This window comes from Geotrypetes seraphini, chromosome 8, assembly GCF_902459505.1.
Source record: "Geotrypetes seraphini chromosome 8, aGeoSer1.1, whole genome shotgun sequence".
Classification (NCBI taxonomy): Eukaryota; Metazoa; Chordata; class Amphibia; order Gymnophiona; family Dermophiidae; genus Geotrypetes; species Geotrypetes seraphini.
The window spans coordinates 122,873,650-122,897,614 of NC_047091.1; the positions used below are offsets into that span (position 1 = coordinate 122,873,650).

At 43.5% G+C, this 23,965-nt stretch overlaps 1 protein-coding gene and 1 long non-coding RNA gene across 5 annotated transcripts in view; one reads left to right on the forward strand and one right to left on the reverse strand.

The window, feature by feature from the left end:
- LOC117365563 overlaps positions 1 to 23,965 on the reverse strand; it is a 128,167-nt gene that overhangs the window by 59,414 nt on the left and 44,788 nt on the right. The gene's annotated exons all lie outside the window — the stretch shown is intronic.
- PALM (paralemmin) overlaps positions 1 to 23,965 on the forward strand; it is an 89,270-nt gene that overhangs the window by 43,141 nt on the left and 22,164 nt on the right. For 2 of the 4 annotated variants that reach the window (XM_033956075.1, XM_033956072.1), the window contains exons 3-5: positions 1,488 to 1,568; positions 9,883 to 10,013; positions 22,582 to 22,711. In XM_033956075.1, coding sequence (XP_033811966.1) covers positions 1,488 to 1,568; positions 9,883 to 10,013; positions 22,582 to 22,711 — 342 coding nt within the window. Of the gene's footprint in view, positions 1 to 1,487; positions 1,569 to 9,882; positions 10,014 to 22,581; positions 22,721 to 23,965 lie in introns of all 4 variants that reach the window. The other 2 variants (XM_033956071.1, XM_033956073.1) reach the window with 1 other exon arrangement.

The window sequence follows — 23,965 nt, forward strand, 5'->3', positions numbered from 1 at the left end:
CCTCATATCAACTGTGAAGCATGGAGGTGGAAGTGTCATGGTTTGGGGATGCTTTGCTGCAATAGGACCTGGCCAGCTCATCATCATAGAATCCACCATGAATTCTACCGTGTATCAGAGGGTGCTTGAGGATCATGTGAGACTATCTAAGAAAATTAAAGCTGAAGCGGAATTGGACCCTGCAGCACAAGAATGACCCAAAACATATCAGTAAATCCATCAAGGACTGGCTGAAAACTGAGAAATGGGGAGTCCTGAAGTGGCCGAGTCAAAGTCGTAATCTTAATCCCATTGAGATGCTGTGGGATGATTTGAAATGGGCTGTTCATTCAAGAAACCCCTCAAATATCTCACATCTGAAAGAATTCTGCATTGAGGAGTGGGCCAAATTTTCCTCAGACCGATGTCAGAGACTGGTAGATGGTTACAAGAAGCGTCTCACTGCAATTATTTCAGCCAAAGGGGGTAACACTAGCTATTAGGGTGTAGGGTGTCCTAATTTATTCCTCAATTAGAATACACATTTTTGTGGATCTTTTGTTTCATGAGTAAATCGAGGAAAATTTTTGTTGTTTACCTGAAATTACATCACATTATTTTCCAGAGATAAATTAAAAAAAAGATTTGACAAAAATATGTGAACATTTCTTAAAGAACTGAATATTTCATGGGGTGGGGTCCTAATTTTTTCACACGACTATAGTTTTAGGTTCTCTTTTACACCCATGTGTCTGAAAGACAATCCAAATACCTTCCCAGATGATGTAAAAACATAGGCAACTGAATCTTTGGGAAGGTTCTATCAAACCAGATCAAAATGGAAGGCTCTATTTGTGATTTATAAACAGTTTTACAGACTATTGTCCCTTTTTATACTTTAATAATAAGATTTAAATATAAAATCATAAGTGTTCGAGTCTTGTACAAATGAGGACAGAGTTCGTGGGAACGAGGACAGAGCCTGTGGGGACGGGGAGGGGATGGAGACAAACTATGCCCCCTTGTCATTCTCTATTTCTAGCATAGCTTTCTGCCTTACTAAAGACAAGTGCTGGGCAGTCTTCTGCTCCTGTGACCCTATTGTGAAGAGAACAGCAGCAGAAAGAGCAGAGATGCAAGAATAGTGGTGTGCCTTCTGGCCCCGATTACTGGAGGCCTCAAACAGGAATAGGAGGCAAGCCAACATTCCAAAGAGGAACACATCCACCCCTCTCTCCTTTCCCCTGAGAAAACTCTATTGTTCAGTCTTCCCCTTCATCCCGAGACCCAAAGCTTAAGAAAGCCAAGTTGAGACTGGTGTGCAGTATGCTCAAGGGTAAGGGGCCAGTCTACAGCTAGGAAAGGTCAGGAGCTCACTGGATCTAGAGAACACTGTGAATTTGGCCGCATGCCATGGCAGGTTAAAGTCTCTGTCTTATGTTTGTACATTCTGCTTCCAGAGAGAACTTTTTGCTTAGTCAATGTCCATAATATGTCTGTAATTTCAGGAGAAAAGGAAACGCCAGGCAGAGGTGGAGAATAAGAGGCGTCAGCTGGAAGATGACAGGCGGCACCTGCAACACCTAAAGGTGACAAATGCCCTAGGGTAGGAAGCACATAGGCTATTTCATCTGTTGGGACAGAGAAGTGGGGGAGATTGGAACCCAGGTTCCATGCCCACAACTGCTGCCAAATTAAAAAAAATTTGTATTGATTTTTCAAACAATGCAAAGATATCATACAATTCAAAATGAACACCATCCATATTGCTAGAACATCAAATGTCAACAGTAAACAGTATAAGAACAAGACAGCCATTACTGGCTGTCACCAACAATATCCCCCCCCCCCCCATCGTCAAAGGACAACAACAGGATCAAGCATTCCCCCACACCCTATAAACTCAATTTCTGAATAATAATGTTCCAGGTTTTCACTGATTGCAAATAATATCCTCTATGTTTAGCCACATATAATTCCATTTTCTCCATTAATGACAATTTCACTCTCCATTCACTTATATCAGGTACCAGGGGCTGTTTCCAGTAAGCAGCTATGAGACATTTAAGCGCCGCCAAACCCATACGCATAACTCTGGTTTGCCATCTGGTCTCACATATATTAGACATCCCTAATAAACAGGTTTGGGGAGTAACAGCAAGAGGAACCCCCAGTGTATGCGCCAAAGTTCCCATCACTGCCCGCCAACACGGAGCTAACACTGGACACTCCCACCAGATATGCAAAAAGGTGCTCACTGTGGCGTGGCACCGCCAACATGTGGCCGACATCTGAGGATACATCATATGCAGCCTCTCTGGGGTATAATAGCAACAACTCAATACTTTATAGGCATTCTCCTGTATAAGAGCGCAAGTAGACGCCTTGCCCACCTCTGCACAGATGATCTCCCATTCTTTAGAGGTAAAGGAACAGCGTAGATCTCGCTCCCAATGACTACGAAAGCCAAAATTCGGTATCAGCCGTCCCCTTAAATATTGATAGCTTGCCAAAACATTTTCAACTCAGCTGTAGCATCCAGATTTCCAGAAAAAAAAATATTGTCATTCCCTCAATATTTACAGCTCTGGGACCTCTTGCCACCCTTAAATTTCCCAACTCTAAACCCTCTGCTGCGCATTCCCAATTCCATGTGTGTCTTAATACTGAACCACACGTTCCAGTAATCACCAGAAGCCAGATGATGATCACCTGCTCTAACCTCGGAAACACTCTCCTCATTCATAAGCACTAGGTCCAGTGTTGCCCCATCTCACGTGGGTTCCATTATCAATTGCTGGAACAGTTTGCCCTGTAGAGAATCCAGGATCTCCCAACTTCTAGATAACCCTACAAAAGGGATACCCCAATCGACATCTGGTATATGAAAATCACCTATTAGTAGTATTTCTTCTTTCATAGCTATGTTTTGAATGTCTCTAATTAAATCTGTGACCACTTCTGCTTGCGAAGAAGGTCCCTATATCACACCGATATAAATAGAATTTCTATTACCTCTTTCCTGATCAACCTCCAGTGCCTCCTCTGCTGCCCTCATCATTCCTATTTCTCTTAGTTACCCCTAAAATCGCAGTGTAGGCAAGGACACACTGGGTATTGTGCACGGATGCATCTCTGTTCTTTTCATCTCTACCCCCATGGAGACTGAGCATTGTGAGCAGAGCAGAACAGACAGCTTTATAGGCAGAATCTGCAGGTACCATGTTTTAGAAAAGGCCTGGACTCAGACAGACTGCTCATAAGTGCTTGTTCTGAAAGGTTTTTATGGTGGACTAAAGTAGCTTGGGGGAGGGGGAGACAATCTATACCTAATGGGAACTTTGCTGACATTATTTGCTGAGCTCTGCCCATGCCTGTGTCAATCCTCTTGGCTTCACGCTTCCAGGTCATTACTGCCATTTCAGAATTCCTTGAGAACTTGGTCATCCCACCGACCTGGTTACAGTGAAAACGTGCAGCTGCATATTGAGGCCATCTGGGTTCTGAGATGATACAGGTTGCTTGTAGAGCCAGGGGCCTTATGTTACTACAGTAAGAAAGTGACTCCTTGAGTTTGGTCCTAGCATTTAACCACTTCTGAGTCTGGCAGACTGCAAGTTCTGTAATAGCCAGAAGTCCTAGCTGAAATTTAGGTGGTGCTGTAGCCTGACCTATCTGGCAGGCTATGCAAGGGATGGTAGAAGGCTAAATGTGTGGGCAACATTGTTGTGTAGGGTTGCCATATTTTTTAAGGAAAAAAAGAGGACACATAGACCTGCCCGTTCCCCCCCCCCTACTATGCCACTTCTCGGTGCACTATTGCAAGGGGGTGGCATACACCTGGACAGAGCATGGACGGGGGTCCCAAGCTTAATTCAGGTAACATATACATGTTAGTGATAGCATCTAAACTTTGGCATGCAAATACTGACTAATGCTCTGTTCTCATGGTCTCCAATGCACAACCCCTGATGTCCTCCATTGCAGCCCTCAAACAGCTGATTGAATGCTCTTAAAATCCTGTAAGCCTGTTAATTTCAGTATTGCCCTCTTGATGTAGTAATTGGAAACTATCTCTTAAGTGTGTTACTCAGGTGTCTCATTTATGGAATTTGTTGCCGTTGACAATCCAAAATAAAGTGAGTTTTTAAAATATAGCCTTGAAGTGTTGTAGAATTGGTATTAGTATTCATTTTTAATGTTTAATACCTAGTCTGAGCAAGCAGGTCAAGGTGGTTTATAAAACTGTAAGCTTGAAATCTTTTTGGTGGTCCTCAAAGCTTTCTTGTATTACACTGCGGCCTTGTACATGAAAAAGGTTGGAGACCACTGCTTTATTCTATAATGGAATCTGTGTGCCCAGAAACTATTATAAAATTCATACTTGACACCAATGCTCCCTCTAAGAACATAAGAATAGCCTTACTCGATCAGACCAGTGGTCCATCAAGCCCAGTAGCCCGTTCTCACTGTGGCCAATCCAGGTCACTAGTACCTGGCCAAAACCCAAGGAGTAGCAATATTTCATGCTACTAATACAGGACAAGCAGTGGCTTTCCCCATGTCTTTCTCAATAACAGACTATGGACTTTTCCTCCAGGAACTTGTCCAAACCTTCCTTAAAACCAGCTACGCTATCCGCTCTTACTACATTCTCTGACAACGCATTCCAGAGCTTAACTATTCTCTGAATGAAAAAAAAAATTCCTCCTATTGGTTTTAAAAGTATTTACCTGTAACTTCATCAAGTGTCCCCTAGTCTTTGTGATTTTTGATGGAGTGAAAAATCGATCCACTTGTACTCATTCTACTCCACTCAGGATTTTGTAGACTTCAATCGTATCTCCCCTCAGCCGTCTCCAAGCTGAAGAGCCCTAACCGTTTTAGTCTTTCCTCATACGAGAGGAGTTCTATCCCCTTTATCACCTTGGTCGCTCTTCTTTGAACCTTTTCTAGCACCACTATATCTTTCTTGAGATCAGGAGACCAGAATTGAACGCAATACTCCAGACGAGGTCGCACCATGAAGCGATACAGGGGCATTATAACATTCTTAGTCTTGTTAACTATCCCTTTTTTAATACTTTTTTAATAGTTCCTAGCATCCTGTTTGCTTTTTTGGCCGCCATCACACATTGGGCAGAAGGTTTCATGGTATTGTCTACGATGATACCCAGATCCTTTTCTTGGGTGTGTGCAAATTTTTTCTCTTGTGAGCGACAAGTTGTAAAAACCAGCAATTTTCCAGATTTGCAAGTACTTTTGTGAGTGGCCATGCAAAATCTGTGAGCAATGCTCCTAGAATGTATGAGTGATTGCTCAGGTGCTCAGCTTAGAGGGAACATAACTCAGCACTCTGCTAAGATCCATTTTAATTGGACAACCTTTATAGAATTGCACCCTATAAGGGCAATTAAGTCTCCTAGGTACTCAAATTTATGTGTGTAAATGTTTGGAATACTAACATTTGTGTGCACATACCAGTTTAATTGCCAACAGGCAAACACAGTTCATATTTGCAAGAGGGGGAGTCTATGTAGGTTCAGAGCATGGATGGGATGTAGGCGGGGCTCCTAGTTTAGGGTTATCAGATTTTACAATTGTAAAATCTGGACCCATGACCCCAACCTACAGACCAATCCAGTTCCAACCAGCCCCGCTCTCCAACCTCGTGCTCAGAGCCGTATCGGGAGGGCATCTGCTCAAATGCCGATGCCCTCCTGACGCGGTCCCGAGCTAGAAGCTTTTCAAAACCCGGACGAAGTGCCAGGTTTTGGAAAGCCATCCAGACAGTCCCCTAAAAAGAGGACATGTCTGGGTAAATCCGGACATCTCGTAACCCTATCCTAGTTACACGCATAACTTACTTTAAGTTACCGCATGTAGGCACCTGCAGTAACAGTAGTTCTATGGATAGCAAAATATAAGGCATGCTGATAATGGGTTTCACTAGTATTTTATACAATGCCTAGATGCTTAGGTTCCGTTATAGAATAGACTCCTAGGCCCTGATTCTATAAACAGCATCTAACTCCTAGGTGCTGTTTGGTGTGGTTATCAATCAACAGCTAGGCACTGTTTATAGAATCACGCCTAGCAGCGCCTAAGCATTCTGAAGCACCAGTAGGCGTTGAATCCTTTGGTGCACTGCCATTTAGGCTAGGGTTTTCTTGGCCTAAATGAGTGCGCCTATCAGCGCCTAAGTGAATCCAATAACACGGTGACAGAGTTTGTCACCATCCATGTCCCCACGGATAACCACGGGAAACCATCCCGTGTCATTCTTTAGTGTCTATGTCAACCTCAGTCCTTCCACACCAGCATTCTTCAATACAAGGCTTGAGGGTCAGTGGTTGTGCCTAGTCATACTCTGATTCTTCCCTCTCTCATTAATGATATGGGGATGGTTTCCTGCGGTGACGGTGGCAAATTCTGTCACCATGTCATTCTCTAATTGCCCCTAACTTGCCATGTAGGTGCCAGTTGGTGCCTCGGTGTAGACACCTACCAAGTTGGGTACCTATTTGCAAATTAGTTTTTTAAAATAATTTTTAATTGGGTTTTAATGGCACTGTCAATTATCAGCTATAGGTGTCTTTTATAGAATCAGGGCCCAACCGCCCAAACTCAGAGCACCTAAATGCAGACACTCACTTGTATATACAGTATCTGTCCCATTTTCCAAAGGCTGTATACATAGGGCCCAATTTTCAACCAGCATTGCTCATTGTTTTGCTGACCACTGCCGACATTACACCTGGAAATTCAGTTCCAGGCCATTTCCAGGCACCAGCATTGAATTTCCAGGTTTGTAGAGCTGGCTAAAAAGCATAGCTGTTAAGTGCAATGTTTATCACTTAACCAGTTATGGGGTACTGCTGCATGTGACGCCCCTTTTACAGAATGCCCACTGGTTGCCAATACCCCATCGGATTATTTATAAAATAATCTTGCTTTGTTTTAAAATACGACAGTCTAACTTACCAGCATTCCTAGATAAACTCTTAATTCCATATACACCACTGAGAACTTTACGATCTGCAGATCACAATTTACTTGTAATTCCCTCCCTAAAAGTTATTAATACTCGAAGAAACAAAATAGTCACAATTTATGCCCTGCAGCTATGGAATACTTTACCCTCTTACCTTAGAGAAGAACAAAAGCTCGATCGTTTTAAAAGCAGCTTAAAGTCTTTTTTTTATTTAAAAATGCCTTTCACACTTAAATATCAAATGTATGATACTTCTTTTTAAAGAAGTATACAACTCAGGAGACATCAGAGAGTCCCCTGTAAACCCTTTATGTGCTTCCCCAGACTCCTTTCTTTACTATAACTATTGTAGTTCAACCCCTTTCCCTGTTGTATCATGTTGGTCCTGTATGATTTCAAAATGTATTCTTATTTTATAATAATGTACCCCATTTTAAAGTATACATCGCTTAGAAGTACAGTAAACCCCCGAGAATTCACGGTTCGCAAAATCGTGGACTCAGTAATTCGCAGTATTTTTGACAGCCTCTTCCTGGTACTAAAGTCATGGTTACATCAATCAGGAGCTGCTTTGACACGCTATGTGGTGTATCAAAGCAGCTTCTGATTGGTGTAACCATGACTTTAGTACCAGGAAGAGGCGGTCGGAAAATGTGCCCGGCTTCGTAAGTACAATTTAAGCACCCACCAGCACCCCAGCTGCCCTCTCCTGCCTTCGATCAGCTGGAAAACCGTATTTGCGGTTTTTCAAAATTCGCAGGTGTTCCTAGAACAGAATCCCCGCAAATTTGGGGGGAGTACTGTATTATAAGCAGTATAATCGAATTTTAAATAAGCCTGAAACCTGACTGACTTTGATGCAGTTAACCTGGCTGACTCTACCCCTGGAACACCCCCCCAAAATAGTCAATTTTGACATAGACACTAGCTGGATATTTTCAGCAATGCTAACCAGTTAAGTACAGCTAAAAAGGACTGGTTAGCCCTGAACAAGCAATTTAAGTGTCGCTTTGACTATTGATCCGATAGATCTTTAAAAATTTCCCTCTTGACATATATTTCCAAGGTGGCATTTATATGTGTCAGTCCACCTGCTTGTTTGTCTCTACTAGGAATTGAGGGGGTAATTATGCTTGTTTCGAGGAGAAAATGCTGCCTCAAAAAATAAATAAAAGCTATCACAGGGCATGCCAGAAAATACATGTATTTTACAAAATGTTTCACTATCAGTAGAGCCATTTGTATAATCTAATCCAATCCATATATTTATATTCTGCCAGCTCCCTATTAAAAGGCTCAAAGTAGATTAAAATTCAGATGATGGAACAGAATAACCCCTCCCCCTCTTCTACGAAGCCATGTTAGGCTTTTTTATTGCCAGCTACAGCAGTATTAGCTCCGACGCTCGTAGAACTCCTATGAGTGTTGGAGATAATTCCGCCATGGCCGGCAATAAAAAAGCCTAACGCGGCTTTGTAAAAAGGAGCCAAATTGTACAATGCAAAAAATAATAATAACAGAAAAACATATCCAGTAAACTTAAACTTATCTACCAAATTCAGTCTGGTACAAATACAGGAATAAAATATCTAAGCCTAATATGGAAAGAATCGGCCTAAAATGTGTTCATTTGCTGCAACCCCCCCCCCCCCAAAAAAAAAACCCCAGCATTATATTGCTGATAATGTAAGATCCATGGGTAACTTATTCCTAAATGAGACAGCTTGATAAATGAAAGTAGTGTTGTCATTTTTTTTGTAACATAAGGCTTTTACAGTATGGATGTAAAACATTAAGTTACCGACAAATCAATTAGTTTTTCTGGGTGCAGAATAATAAATGTATAAGTTACCTAGGCCCAAAGCCTATAAAACCAGGCACACCAGCTCAAATCTAAATCATTCCTGTGTTAATGAAAGAGTTTTTTCAACTGAAAAATTCATCTAAATGTAGGTCTGTATTTCATTTATCTAGACCAGGGGTTCACAATCCAGTCTCTGGGACACATCTAGCCAGGTTTTAAAGATACCCACAATTAGGGTTGCCAAATTTTCCTTTCAGAAAATCCGGACCCCCCTAGCCCTGCCTCCAGGCCTGCCTAGTACCGCCCATCCCCACCCTAATCCCGCCCCCAAGCCCGCCCTGCCGCTACTTGCTCTTGTCGGACAGGGAAGAAGTCCGCGCAGGCGCTGTGCTTGTGAGATTCGTCATCGTGTGATGGCTGCGCAGGCGCGGACTTCCTTCCTGCTCAATGCAGCTTTTCAAAACTCAGACAAAGTGCCGGGTTATGAAAAGCCATTCGGGGAAATCCGGACCTCTGGTAACCCTACCCACAATGAATAAGCATGAGATAAATTTGCAGAAAATGCAGGTAGTGAGGACTGGGTTGAGAGGCCTTGCTCTAGAGCAGGGGTGTCAAAGTCCCTCTCTTGAGGGCCGCAATCCAGTTGGATTTTCAGGATTTCCCCAATGAATATACATTGGATCTATTAGCATACAATGAAAGCAGTGCATGCAAATAGATCTCATGCATATTCATTGGGGAAATCCTGAAAACCCGACTGGATTGCGGCCCTCGAGGAGGGACTTTGACACCCCTGCTCTAGAGGTAGGGCTTATATTAGATGCCTAGTACTGAAAATCGATGCTAAATTTTTGTTCCATGCCCTACGTTTGCCCTTTACTTGCCCGCATTTTAGGTACTGAGGTTCAGCCAGTTTTCATAAGTCTGGAAACAGGACATAACTCCTTCCATGATGGGTAACCATTGCTATTGCCCTTCCCACAGAATCTGAGTCTCTGCAGCACTGCCAGAGCATCTGTGTGGCTCTAAGACCTAAGTCCGTTTCCCTTTAGCAGGAGGGAGGGGTGTTTACAATAAAATAACTGGTGTATCTCTGCTCACTTAGTCCAAGGCCCTGCGGGAGCGATGGCTACTGGAAGGAACTCCATCATCCACCTCACAGGAGGATGAAGCTCTGAAACATCAGATGCAGGAGGATGAGCTGAAGGCCAAGGAGCTGGAGGAATCCATTCAAAGGTGAGAGGGGAGGGAAGGGACTCTTACAGAAGCCACAATGGGTAGATATGGGGGGAGGCAATAAAGAGCTCCAGGCACATTTGAGGGAAGATAGTTATGAATGTGTGTGATAGTCAGAGGCCCTTCCATTCCTCTTAGATGCTGTACTGGATCAGGTCTTGGGGGGAGGGGAGAACATTAAGGATGGGAAGGACTTAATCCAGTTGATGTTCAGAGCTACTTATCCGAATAGCAGGGGTTCTTTCCCGGATAAGTAACACTGGATGAGACCATCCTGGGATTTTCAACAGTACTGTATAGTTACAGCTGCTGAAAATCATTACAGACTAGCCTGGCGCTAACTGCATAGCACTGGGAAGTTCCTAGGTGGAGCGAGAGTAGTCCTATCAGTTATCCAGTAAGTAAACCAATCCATTCTATTAACTGCATAAAGGTAAAACAGCAAAAGGGCTGTATCCAGTTAGCTCTCCAGATATTGGGCTGAATATCACTGATGCCTGGAGGTCAGCGCTGAAGCTGCAATATTGGCTGGAAAAATTCATAGGGAAATCCTAACTCAAATCCCTTTATGTACCGGGGAAAAAGTCATGCTAGTCCCTAATTTTTATGTATAATTTATTTATAATTTCTTATATACTGCCTATCAAATTTCTTATATACTGCCTATCAAAGCAATATAGATTCAGGTACACTAGATGTTTCACTGTTCTTGGAGGGCTCACAGTCTAATTATGTATTGGAGGCAATGGAGGTTTAAAAGAATTTGCCTAAGATCACCAGGAGCAGCAGTGGAGTTTGAATGCGTGTATCTCTGGTTCTCAGCTCGCTCCTCTAACCATTAGGCTACTCCTCCATTCCATGACTTGGGTGCTCTAGCAATCCAGGCCATGGTTCACATACTCCTGTTTTCATTCAGGTCTTGGCCCTTCTTCACAACCCTCAATTCCATCTAGAGGTCTGCATGGGAACCATAGGGATCATAGGGATCCCCCCCTTCCTAGTCAACGGGACTTCCACAGGGACCCCTTCCAGGCCCACGGGACTCCCACAGGGAGGTCTACCTAATTTCAAATTCAGTCTGAGTCTGTGTCCGGCACCGCAGGGGGAACGTCTATGCTGAGCAAGTAGGCAGTGAGCTGAACACATAGGCACGCATCATCCAGAGGAGAGGACTCTGTGTGCCTACGTGCTGAGCTCACTGCCTATGTGTTGAGCCTAAGAGCTGAGCTCCATGCTCAGTATAGATGTTCCCGCCGCGGCGCCAGACCCGGACTGAACTTGATCGCCGGGGGTCTAGTTAAGGGGGCAGGAACGACCCCTGATGTCTCTTCTCCCAATGGTTGCCTCATTCAACAACCCAACTCCTCTTCCACGCCAACCAAACTCAACACAGCAACACCCTTCTGCTGACTGCATACCACTGCAGACCACTTTCTGGTCACATACTTTTTAGGTGCAAATGAGGGCACACATGTTTTTAAAAGACCTTTTGTGCATGTAAAACAGCCTTCTCTACAGTATGTGTAGATACATTTATTCAATTATCCCCACATGTATAGTTTAGAAATGGTTTAATATCTCTGAGTTCTCTCTCATTCATTATACTTTGGAATAATATAAAAATATTTTGTTGCATGTGGTACATCAGTGAACTAGAAATGCATAGCTATTCAAGTGCAGAGACCAACCCCCCCCCCAAAAAAAAAACCCTACTTTTCTGAAGTAATTGCTGCTTTTTATGGGGGCAGGTAACTTTTATGGGGTGCGAGCGGGGACGGAGGGGATTTCTCATGGGGACGGGCGGGGACGGAGGGGATTCCTCGTGGAGAAGGGTGGGGATGAAGGGGATTCTCATAGGGACGGAGGGGATTCTCACGGGGACGGGCGGGGACAGAGGGGATTCCTCGTGGAGAAGGGTGGGGATGAAGGGGATTCTCATAGGGACGGAGGGGATTCTCACGGGGACGGGTGGGGACGGAGGGGATTCCTCGTGGGGAAGGGTGGGGACGAAGGAGATTCTCATGGGGACGGAGGGGATTCTCGCGGGGATGGAGGGGATTCCGGCGAGGACGGGTGGGATTTCTGTCCCCGTGCAACTCTCTAGTTCCATCTTACCTGTTATCAGCGCTGAACAAAGCAAGAGTGAGTGAGAGTTCATTGTCCTCATCTGGTCTTGTCTCCCTCTTGGCAATAGCTGGTCTTCCTTCCTTTGCCTCTCCCCTTCCACCTGTTGATCTGCTCCTGCTGTGTTTGACTCTCAGTCTACACAAGTTTTGTAAGCGGAGCCAGGCTGTGAATTTTTGAGTTCAGTCAGCGGGAATTATGCATTCTCAGAGATAAGGAAACTGTCCAAAGTCTGTATGTATGTAAAACTGCAACAAGATATTATAGGTTGCCTTCACCCTCACGGCTGGAATGACTAGCACTCCAAATGGACCCCATTAGACTCTGTTCCCCTCCTCCTATCATCCTTCAGTTCCCACTAGGAATCTGCAAGACTTTTCTCTCTCCCGCACATTCTCTTCTTAGATAGGAGGCAGAGTTTCAGTGTCAATGGCCAGCAGTACGGGAGGGTAACACAAAAGCAGAGCAGAAGAGAAATGCATCCTGCTAGAACATAGAGTCTTTAGGCTGCTCCTAGTGTGGGAGAAGGGGGAGAGGGGAGCCAGAAAACAAGTCTTTAAAAGCTGACGGCTAACACTTCTTCTCTCTACAAGAGACTGTCAAGAGTTTATTTCATCCAAAGGATCTGGATGAATCGAACTTTGTTGCTCTGATCAGGGATCTGCAGAAAATACTCATGTTAGGCTCACTGGTTTGTCTTTACCCTAGTACTGGGTCCCACAGTGAATGGGGAGTTAGGTGGGAACACGTCCCAGTCAATTCTTGGGTTTGAAAATCAGGCAGGAACACTATTCCTTAACTATCTTGCTTACAGGGACTTTGCATCTCTTTGAGGCATGAGAATCATGAGTATGGACTGCTCCCTACTATGGATCTGGGTGGAAATATCTGTAAGACCACCCTCAAATTGTGCAATACAACCAACCCCATGTAAGGCTCAAAGCAAGGCCTTAAATAAGTATATCCTAAGGAGGGGGGGGGGGAATAGCTATGGCAGACCTTTGCATATGTTCAAGGTCTAAATAATGCAAAATCAGTGTTTTCCAAGGAGGGTAATTTATAAATCAAGAGGTCACGGTCTGAGACTGGATAAGTTCAGGCTCAGGAGTAAACACATGAAAATGTTTCTTCAAAGAAAGGATTGTGGATGATGGAATCATCCGTCAAGGGAGGTGTGGGGGCACAAAGAAAAAACAGAATTTGACAACCCAGCATAAGCAAGGAGGATCACTTAGCTGTGAGGGGTAAAAGGGAGAAGCACAGAGGCTCCTTAGCTGTGAGGAATAAAGTCTGAAATAAGCACAGAGATTCTATAGCTGGGGGGGGAGAGTGAGGGGTAAATCCTGGGATAAACACAGGATCCTTAGCTGTGGGGGTAGTGAGGGTAAAGCCTGGGATGAAGCAGAGTGGTGGTGTCACTCAAAGGTTAAGAGTAGTGGACTGAGAATCAGAGAACATAAGAATAGCCAATGGTCCATCTAGCCTCGCATTCTGTTTCCACCGTGGCCAATCCAGGTCACAAGTACCTGGCAAAAACCCAAATAGTAGCAACATTCTATGCTCCCAATTCCAGGGCAAGCATTGGCTTCACCCATGTATGTCTCAATAGTAGACTATGGATTTTTCCTCCAGGAACTTGTCCAAATCTTTTTTTAAACCCATCTACGTTAACCGCTGTTACCACATCCTCTGGCAACATGTTCCAGAGCATAACTATTCTCTGAGTGGAAAAAATAATTCCTCCTATTGGTTTTAAAAGTATTTTCCTGTAACTTCATCCAGTGTCCCCTAGACTTTGTAATTTTTGATAGAGTAAAAATACGATTTACTTCCACCCATTCTACACCACCAGGATTTTGTAGACCTCAATTATATATCCCTTCAGCCGTCTCTTTTCCAAGCTGAAAATCCCTAACTTCTTTAGCCTTTCATCATGTGGAAGGAATTCCATTCTCTTTATCACTACCAGAACTTATCCCGAGGTGATCCCTTATGTCTAGTGGGTTGGGGCAAGAGCAGTAAGTACCCTCTTCGCCTGCCTTGTCCGCATAGACTTCGAAAATTGAGGCAATGACCTCTAGTGGCAGTCTTGTGGTAGGCTAGAAGTTATCCTTTCTTGTAAGAGAATTGGAGGGATGCAAAGGAGGGGGGTTGTATTGGGATCAAGGGAGCCAAGTGGGATTTTAGAGAGATCTGGGGCGGATAGGGGAGCAGATCAGATGAGCAATCTGGAAGTTATCGGTGAAAGAAGACAATCTTTTGTGTGGTCCTGCCAACTGCTTAGCTATGCTTGACACCAGGAAGGAATTTGACCCAGAGTGACGACTCTAACCCCAGACAGCTTTGGCATTGCCCAGGTTTAGATTGAACAGTTTGAGCTGATATTCAGTGGCACTCAGGGTGGATTAAGTGGGCAGGAGCCTCTCTTCCTCATAGTAAATGATGGCAAATAAAGACCTGTGTGATCAATAAGTCTGACCAATAAGGTGTCCAGAGTTTTATCTCCCACTTCATGCAGTTTATACTCTACTATGCCCTGTTTAAAGTACTAAAATTATTTGAGTTTTGCTTTGAGTCCATTCCCTTTCTGTGTAGAAATCCTCTGCGTTTTTCCCTTGCATTCTTTTGAATTTGAATTTCAGCATTGTTGTCATTCCCATCATCTCCCACAAAAGAACATTCCAGGCATCTATTACATCTATCTATCTCCATAAAAATGTGTTTCCTGTCCTTACTCCTAAATCTACCACCCTGAAACCTCAGTTCAGTGCTCTAGTTCTACCTCTTACATGTCTCTACTGTTAGTGATATGTAACCTGTTGTTAAAATCATCCGTAGTGCCTGAAGATTGGAGGGTAGCCATTGTAATGCTGATGAATCTCTTTTGGATGCATCCTTTAATTGAGGGGAAGGCAAAGAATGATTGAGGTCTAGTAGATTGTCCGGGTCTGACAAATGTGAACTGATTGGTGAGGTAGTTGGGCAATAGAGCGTACAGAGCTTTCTAGAACAGGCGGGCCCGAGGCAGGAGGGAGTGGGCGTCCCTCCTGCTGAACTTTTGTGCCAAAAGGTACAGGGTGGGGGATTCCGGCCCATATGGCCAAGTTGGGGGGAGGGTCTTGAGGCCAGCCATCAGGTGGGGGGGGGGGGTTTGGATGCTCTGATAGGGAGGGATCAGGGTTTGTGGGGGGAGTTAAATATGCAGGCAGGAGGGGATTTTTTACAGGCCTAAGCTGTCATACAGGCCTTATTTTCCTGTCAGTTTCCGAGCCAATCAGCGCTCGGGCACTAACTATGACAGCTCAGACCATGCAGTTAAAGCATGAGAAACAACACGTTTCCTTGCTGTGCGTTAAACAAAATGTTCATTATAATACTAATGAGCTCCTTGTAATGCATTAACATAGGATTTTTGGTGGCTTTTAGGATGATCAGTAGCAGCCATGGAAAATAATAATAATAACAGTTTATATACCGCAAGGCTGTAAAGTTCTATGCGGTTTACAATAGTTAAAAATACAACAAATTGAATAAAACTAAAAAGATAAAAGCCAGTAACTAAAAAACCCTAAAAAAAATCTGATTATTGCATGATAAAATTCTACAAATCAGATACCTAAGTACTTCAAAAACAGATATTTTTTAGATGTCCCCTAAATTCCCCATAACGACTCTTACAGCCACTCAAGCTTTTGAGCATCAGGGGCCTAGGTCACTACTTTGGGTTCTAACTTCAGCCCATTCAGCTTATTCCTGAGCCGCCTCTAAGGAATTTCTTTCTTTTTGATCGAAAATTTTGTATAAATACAGAAAAACTCCAGAAGAAGAGAACATATGGCACACTGCGACTCTTCAGTATGTTGTGTAGAACAAAGGGCAGACCGAGGGCTGTGTAGGAGACAAAACTAGAGAGGAAAAACAGACAGCAAGTTTCTCTCTAGTATAACAGCTTACCAAATGATCCAGAGAATTCAAACATAAAAAAATGCATTTCACACCGGTACAGAAATTCAGCAGTAGTAGTCCTACTACAATACTCCTTCAACCACTTCCTGCAAAGGAGTATTGTGGTAGGACTCTGACGCAGCCCTTGGGTGAGACGTGGCCACATCAAGCACATGTGACATTAAAATTCTTTTTGTTCCATTTACTCGTTTGATCTGATCTTTAGTCTACACCTGAATGATTGCAGATCATCTGTCTCTCTTATGTCCCTCTCTTCAGTATGTTGCCATTACACAATGAAATAAGATACCCCACCTAACCACAATTCCCCCAGAGAATCCCCTTTCTACTCCCCCTTCAGTACCCAAACCATCACCCTCCCCCCCCCATCAACCTTATGACCACAATAATCCAGCTTCATGAAAATACAACTATCAAAAAGGGAAAATATAAAAACTCAAGAAAGTCTAGACATGCGAGCCTGCTAATCGGTAAAGTCTACCCAAATCTTTTTGAGACTGGAGCAAAAAGTTTAGACATCAAATATAGATGATTGATTCATTTTTGCCAGAAGACCAGCTAAGGGGAGTGTGTGGCGCAGTGCTTAGAGCTACAGCCTCAGTACCCTGAGGTTGTGGGTTCAAATCCCATGCTGTTCCATGTGACCCTGGGCAAAGCACTTAATCCCTCATTGCCCCAGGTGTACATTAAGTAGAGTGTGAGCCCACCAGGACAGATAGGGAAAAATGCTTGAGGACCTGAATGTAAGCCACCTAGGCTGTAAGAGGTATATAAATACTAAAATAAAAAATAAGCCCAGGCCCTCTTGCTGCTTCCAATACTAAGCAGCTGGCTGTTACTGCATGATGCACCAGTCACCTCTTATGTGCATGGACTCCTTGTGGCCCCATATTGAGAAAGCAGCAAGCCACTGATTTGCTCAAAGTCATGCTAGTAATCTCATGAGTGAGTGCCATGATTTGATCTCGGAAAGCCAGAGCTTTAGGGCGAATCAAATGTTTTTCTGAAAGTCGACTACATCTCGCATGTTTCACCTTCTTTTGGCACAATTTTCCTTTAATCCTCCATTGCCCCAGGTAGAAGACTTAGATCGTGAGCCCACTAGGGACAGAAAATATACTTGCATCGAATATACGTAAACCGCTTTGGTTATACCCACAGAAAGGGGTTCATAGACAACGGCGCAAAAGACAAAGGCGCGCCCGGACAATTGAGCGCAGCGTGGAGGCGCGCGTCGCTCAAAATTACTGTTTTTAGGGGCTCCGACGGGGGCGTTATGGGGGGTTTGGGGGGTTGTAACCCTCCACATTTTACTGTAAACTTAACTTTTTCCCTAAAAGCAGGGAAAAAGTGAAGTTTTCAGTAAAATGTGGGGGGTTACAACCCCCCAACGCCCCCACAATGCGGCGCGATGTCTATTAAGTAAAGTGGGGGGGTTCCCCCCATACCCCCCCCGTCGGAGCCCTAAAAACAGTAATTTTGAGCGGCGCGCACCTCCGCGCTGCGCTCAATTGTCTGGGCACGCCTTTGTCCCGGCATGCTTTTGACCTGACACAACAGAAAGGTGGTACATCAAATCTATCACCCTTTACTCTTGATTGATTTATTATTTATGTGATATACTGCCATATGGCCTAGGCTAGGCTTCAACGTGGTTTGCAGAATTAAAATAAGGGGAGGGAATGACAGAAAGGAGGAGAGAGAAAGGAAAAAGAAGGACAGAAGAATTAGTAGCTGAGCCAAAGGTTTGAGTAAACAGGTGAGATTTCAGTAGTTTGTTGAAAGTACAGAGGGTGGGTTTGTTCCTGATGTGGACTGGAAGCTCATTCCATAATTTGGGATCAAGGTATTAGAAGGTAGTGGCATGAGAAGAGGTCAAGTGGAGTTCCGATAGTGATGGTAGTGAAGCAATGTTGCCTTGGATCTTGCAGCCGGTTGAATTCCAGGAAGCTCACTAGCCTTTCCTTCAGCAGCATCTTTCTTACTTTTTTAATTCCTGAAATCAAGCTTAGCATCTATAGTTTCTGACTTCTTCTTTATCCCTATTTTTGTGAAAAGGGACCCCACCTGAACTTCTCCAATCCCGTGGAACCTCTCCCGTCTCCAAGATTTATTAAACAAATCTTTTCTGACCTACCAGGATCTCTCTTGAGCTCTCCCAATATCCTGGGAGGTTTCCCATCTAGTGCCATGACTTTCTCCACTTTCAGTTTTTCAAGTTCTTCATAAACACTTTCTTCAGGATTGTCTTCAGTGAGCACAGAACAGAAGTACTGTATGTGTTTAGCATGTCTGCCTTTTCCTTATCACTCTTTACCGAGTTCTCAACATCTTTCCTCTCTCTTTACATCTGTAACTGGATTTTTTTTCACACTTATGCTTTTGGCCAGCCAGTTTCTCTCTCTGCTTCGTTGAGCTTTATCTGGTATTCCTTACTGTGTTTTTCTTCATGCATTCTTCTCCATTTCATAAATGCCACCACTTTTGCTTTTATTTTTTTTTTTTCAGCCACTCCTTTGGAAGGCCATATTGATTTCCTTTTCCTCTTGTTTTTATTGACTTTCCTTACTTAAAGATCTGTTACCATGTTTATAGCTCTTTTCAGCTTGGACCACTGTCTTTCCACTTCTTATATGTCCTCCATCTCATCAATTCTTTCTTCAGGTACTCAGTATATTTGAAATCCAGGGCTTTTAGTTTTATGTGTCTGTTGTGGACCATTAAGAAATTTCTCAGGAAATGCACTTTGGTTTGCACAGGTTTGAAATACGAGGTATATCACCGTAGGCGGATATCACGTTTTTTGTTCCTGGGCAGTAAGTGTCATTTCCTAATTGCTCATGCCTAAAAAGTATAGAAAATGTCTGTTATTTTCATAAAACTTTGCTTTTGTGACCAAGTTAGTTTTCCGCTTGTATATTTCTCCGAAGAGGGCATATCTATCTCGCCTTCGTGAAAATGCAGCCTGTTTGAGATGCCAGGCTTCTGAAGCGAGTTTGGGACACATGTTTTGGACTTGCCCTGCTATTCAAGTTTTTTGGAATGCTGTTTTTGTCTTTGTGGAGCGCATTTGGAAAATATCCATTCGTCGTTCTCCTTTGCTTTGGGACTGTTCCTCATTTTTTTCCTCGACTGAGGGGCGCTACTGCTTTTCTGAAATGGACTGTCTTGGTGGCCCTGAAATGTATTTTGATTCATTGGCTTGAAGATACAGCTCCTGATTATTCTTTTTGGCGATGTCGGATGATTACCCTTTTGATGTGGGAAAGGAGAGATGTGTTGGATTTTTCTTCTCTTCCAGGTCGGATTTTTCAACGGACTTGGGAACCCTTCTGGACAACAATGACTCCGCTGGCCCGAAGCCGCTTGCTAAACTGTTGAATTGCTTTATTTTGTTTTCTTTTATTTCATGTGGTTACCTGGTTAAATTTTTCTGGGTTGAAGTGTACTTGGAAGGAGGAGCCTGGGAGGGAGGGGGGTTATTTATTTTGGGGAGTGGGTTGTGTTGGGTTATTCATAGGTATAGATTTTGTTATTTAAAATACTGAGCTTGCTTGTTTTGCTTGTTACTTACTATTGTTGAGCTCAATAAATATATTTGAATAATAGTCAGAATTTGCAGTTTACCTATTTAAAACATGAAAATGCCAAGGGCTTCTTTTACTGAATGGCAGTAGAGGTTTCTACCATGGGCCGGCAAGGTAAATGCTCCAACGCTGATAGAAATTCTATGAGCATCGGAGCATTTACCTTGCAGGCCCATGGTAGAAACCTCTACTGCCATTTAGTAAAACTCTGCATAAATTTTCATCTTTTCATTCTTATAAAGTCATAAAAAGCAACATATTAATTACAATTAACATGTATTTATATTGAAGTTATTCAAAGATGACCACAGAAGATTTAGACGTGAGTAGTTTTTTGAGATTCGTGATTCTATTGTAAGTCGCTTTCCTGAATCAGCCCCCAGAAACAGCCTCCCATCATGTTCTCATTATATTGTGCTTGGTAGTGGCGTTTGAAGTCCATTATATCCTGGTGGAAACACTCACTTGCTCCTTTGAGTATGTTCCTATGTTCTCCTTAAATGTCTCCAGATGGAGGGAGGCACACCCGAGGATAAGAACACCGAAGAGTCAACTTTTGGAGTGACAGTGGGTATTCCGCTGCTTTCAACTCCACCAGTGGTGACCCTAGAAAATTTTTGGCAGGCTTTGCAAGGGCTGGATGGTTTGCTGGTCAAATCAACACAAGAGGTACTTAATCTATCTGGAAAAGTAGATAATTTATCTAAAAATGTTGAAAAGAATGTCTCCAGATGAGCATCAAGGACATGGACTTTGACAGACCTCCTACAGCATATTTTACTGTAATTCTTCACCACATTCTCAACCAACTCCATGTAGTTTTCGGCCTTGTGATTGCCCAAGAAGCCCTGAACCACTGCTACAAAGCTGTTCTAAGCCACTTTCTCCTTCTTTGTTAGCTTCTTGGAAATTCCTTACACTCCAGGATCTTGTTTATTTGTAGTCCAATGAAGACACCAACTTTGACCTTTACCTCTGACAGATTAGGGAAGATGTCTTGAAGGTACTTGAAGCCTGCCAATTCCTTATCTAGAGCTTCAACAAATTGTTTCATTAGGCCCAATTTGATGTGTAGTGGTAGCATCAGAATCTTCTGGGGGTCCACCATTAGTTCCCATTTGACGTTGTTTCTCCACACAGAGAACTTTGGTCTGCTGTGGCCAGTCCCACCTTTGGTAGTGCGCCTTTCTGTGCCTGCTATCCCAAAGGCAGAAATAGTAGGGAAACTTGGTAACACTGCCTTGGAGACCCAATGAGAATGCCACCGTTTTGAAACCTCCGATGACCTCCCAGCCGTACTCATCATACTTCAAGGCACATGGTAAAGTCCTGATGCTGTTGTAATCCTCTCTGAGGTGCACTGAGTGAGCCAGTGGAAGAGACAGGTACTTTATTCCCATTATGGAGCAGCATGGCTTTGATGCTTCTAGATGAGCTGTCAGTGAAGAGATGCCACTCTTTCAGGTTACAGGTGATCTATTACTTACACACTGCTTGAACCTAGAGGTCAAAAGGTAGGGTTACTGGACGTCCGGATTTCCCCGGACAGCTTTTCAAAACGCAGCACTTTGTCTGGGTTTTGAAAAGCCTCTAGCAATGAGTGACATTGGGACGGCATCTGTGCATGCGCAGATGCCGTCCTGATGAGCAAACAAGTTGAGGGGGCGGGGCTGGGGGGGGCAGAACGGGACATGGCCAGGCAGAATGGTGCAGGGCCATGGGGTCCAGATTTTCATTTACAAAAATCTGGTAACCCTATCAAAAGGGCCCCTAAGTTTACTCATCTTGGAATCAATCTAGAATGTTCTGCAAAAAAAAAGGTAAATTTCAAAATATCAATGTCCTGGTCATAAAAGCAAAGTTTGAGGGGAATGATAGCCATTCTCTATACTTTTGTGGCATAGGCAATTAAGAAAGAACACTCATTACCCAGGAATAAAACAATGTAAACATTTTGTTACATAGTGTATTCTGTGCAAGACATAAATTTGTAAAAATAGCACAAGCATCCTGCTGTCTGCCGGTCTCTGGTGCTGGCCTTCAATGTGGCCTGAAGCGTGGAAATAAAAACGTTCCATATCAGTATGTGGTGCATATGCAGGGCTTCAAATCTCTTTCTGAAGGGGGAGGGGAAGCAGTGACAGAGATAAGAAAGAACAGTTTAAAGAGGCACCATTTAGTGCAGGAAATGCAGAGGGGGGAGAGAGAGAGCTGCAGACTATACCCAGGGGACACACAGGGCCTGTACTGCTCACCCTCTTAACAGTATGTATGTCTATTGCGTTTGCAACTGATTTAAAATGAATCTCCTGGTTTGGAGGAGCGTGGTTGGCAGTCTGACGACGGTGTGTCCTTGAACACATGTGAAAGGCACATGCCTCTGAATTTAGCAGCTCCCTGGAGAATGCAGCCACAGGCAAATCATGTCCAGACCTAAATTAATTAATCACACCTGAGTGGATATTTGTACCAGGTATATAAGCACATGACCCATCAATCAACTTTTTGTGGAGACCAGGCCAGTGCTCTACCTTCTCCTTTTAGTTTATTATGGCTGGGCAAATTCCATGAGAGGTTAGTGCACACCTGCTGGCTCTGTTTGTTTGCCAGTGTGGTGATTTTGGATGGGAATTTGAAAAAAAATAGATCTCAGAATGACATGGAGGGAAGTTGTCATTACAGTTTGCAGCCTATACTATCTCGAATAGCCAGTTGTAAGACCATCAAAGGACTAGCCATCACATCAGCCTTTGAGACAGCAAGGGACATCCAAGTTTCAGTCACTGCTTCTCTTCTCTCCTAAGGTAGACTCTCAAGTTTTGAGACCCCAGGCGCTTAAAGTAACCAGAAAGACATGGTGAAATTTCATGGGAAATTCTCTCTTTTTCCAGGCTGGAGAAAGAACTGGAAATGCTGGAAAATGGAGATTCAGCTGCCTCCACCAAAGAAAATCTGGCAGAAGCAGCAGTCAAGGAAGAAAAGAGAGAGGACATGATTGCAACAACAAATGGGGTGCAGAAGGTCCAGATTGTATGTCTCTTTCCAGCCTCCTATATGCACATGTAATAGCCGTCACCCATTGTGGGCCTAGCCCTTGCCTGTATTCTTAACCAGCCACGTAAATTCCCTCACCTGAAGGAACCTTCCTTGAAAACCTTCCATGAAATACTCATGTTTTATAAGGAGGGAAGAGAGAGATCAGGGGAATGCAATGGGATAGGAGGGAAAATAGGACTAACAGCACATGCTTGGTCATATCCTGGCACTGAATATCCTTTTCAAAAGTAGAAACATGAAGAGAAGGGAATAAATTATGGTACTTTCTCACTCCGTTTGGATAAGAGATTTCTGTCTGTTTCCCTTTACCTTCATCGTATGCCCCATTTTTCCAGAGCTTCCTTACAATTGAAAGCAACTTGCCTCCTGGACTTGTATGCCTTGGAGGTATTTAAATGCTCTTATCACAGTGTTTCTCAACTCGGTCCTGGGGTACCCCCTTTCCAGTCAGGTTTTCAGGATATCTGTATGAAAGAAATGCACATATAATGGAGGAAGTGTATGTAAATCAAGTTTATGTATATTCATTGTGGATTTCCTGAAAACCTGACTGGCAAGGAGGTACCCCAGGACCGAGTTGAAAAACACTGCTCTAGCATATCTTCCTTTTTCCAAAATATTCATTTGGGGATTTTTAAGTGTCTCTTCATACTCTTTATGACAAAGACCGCTGACCATTTTAGTAGCCACTCTCTGGACCAGCTCCATCCTGTTTATATCTTTTTGAAGGTGCAATCTCCAGAATTATACACAGTCTCTGAAATGCGGGTCTCACTTATACAGAGATTTATCATCATCTTTTTTTCTGTTGGCCATTCCTCTCCCATTGAACCCAAACATCCATCTGGCTTTTGCTGTTGTCTTTTCTACCAAACAAGCTCATTGGATATGACCACTCCTCTCAGATCCTGCTCCTCTTTTGTGCACAGAAGTACTTCACCCCCTGTGTTGTACTTATCCCTTGGATTTTTGTAGCTCAAATGCACAACCCTACATTTTTTTTTAGCATGAAATCTTAACTTCCTGACTCCAGACCATTCCTCAGGTTTGTTTCATTCTATGGTATGACCATACCTCAAATTCTGTGTGCAATTCCGGTCGCCGTATCTCAAAAAAGATATAGCGGAGTTAGAAAAAGTGCAGAGAAGAGTGACAAAAATGGTAAAAGGGATGGGATGACTTCCCTATGAGGAAAGGCTAAAGTGGCTAGGACTCTTC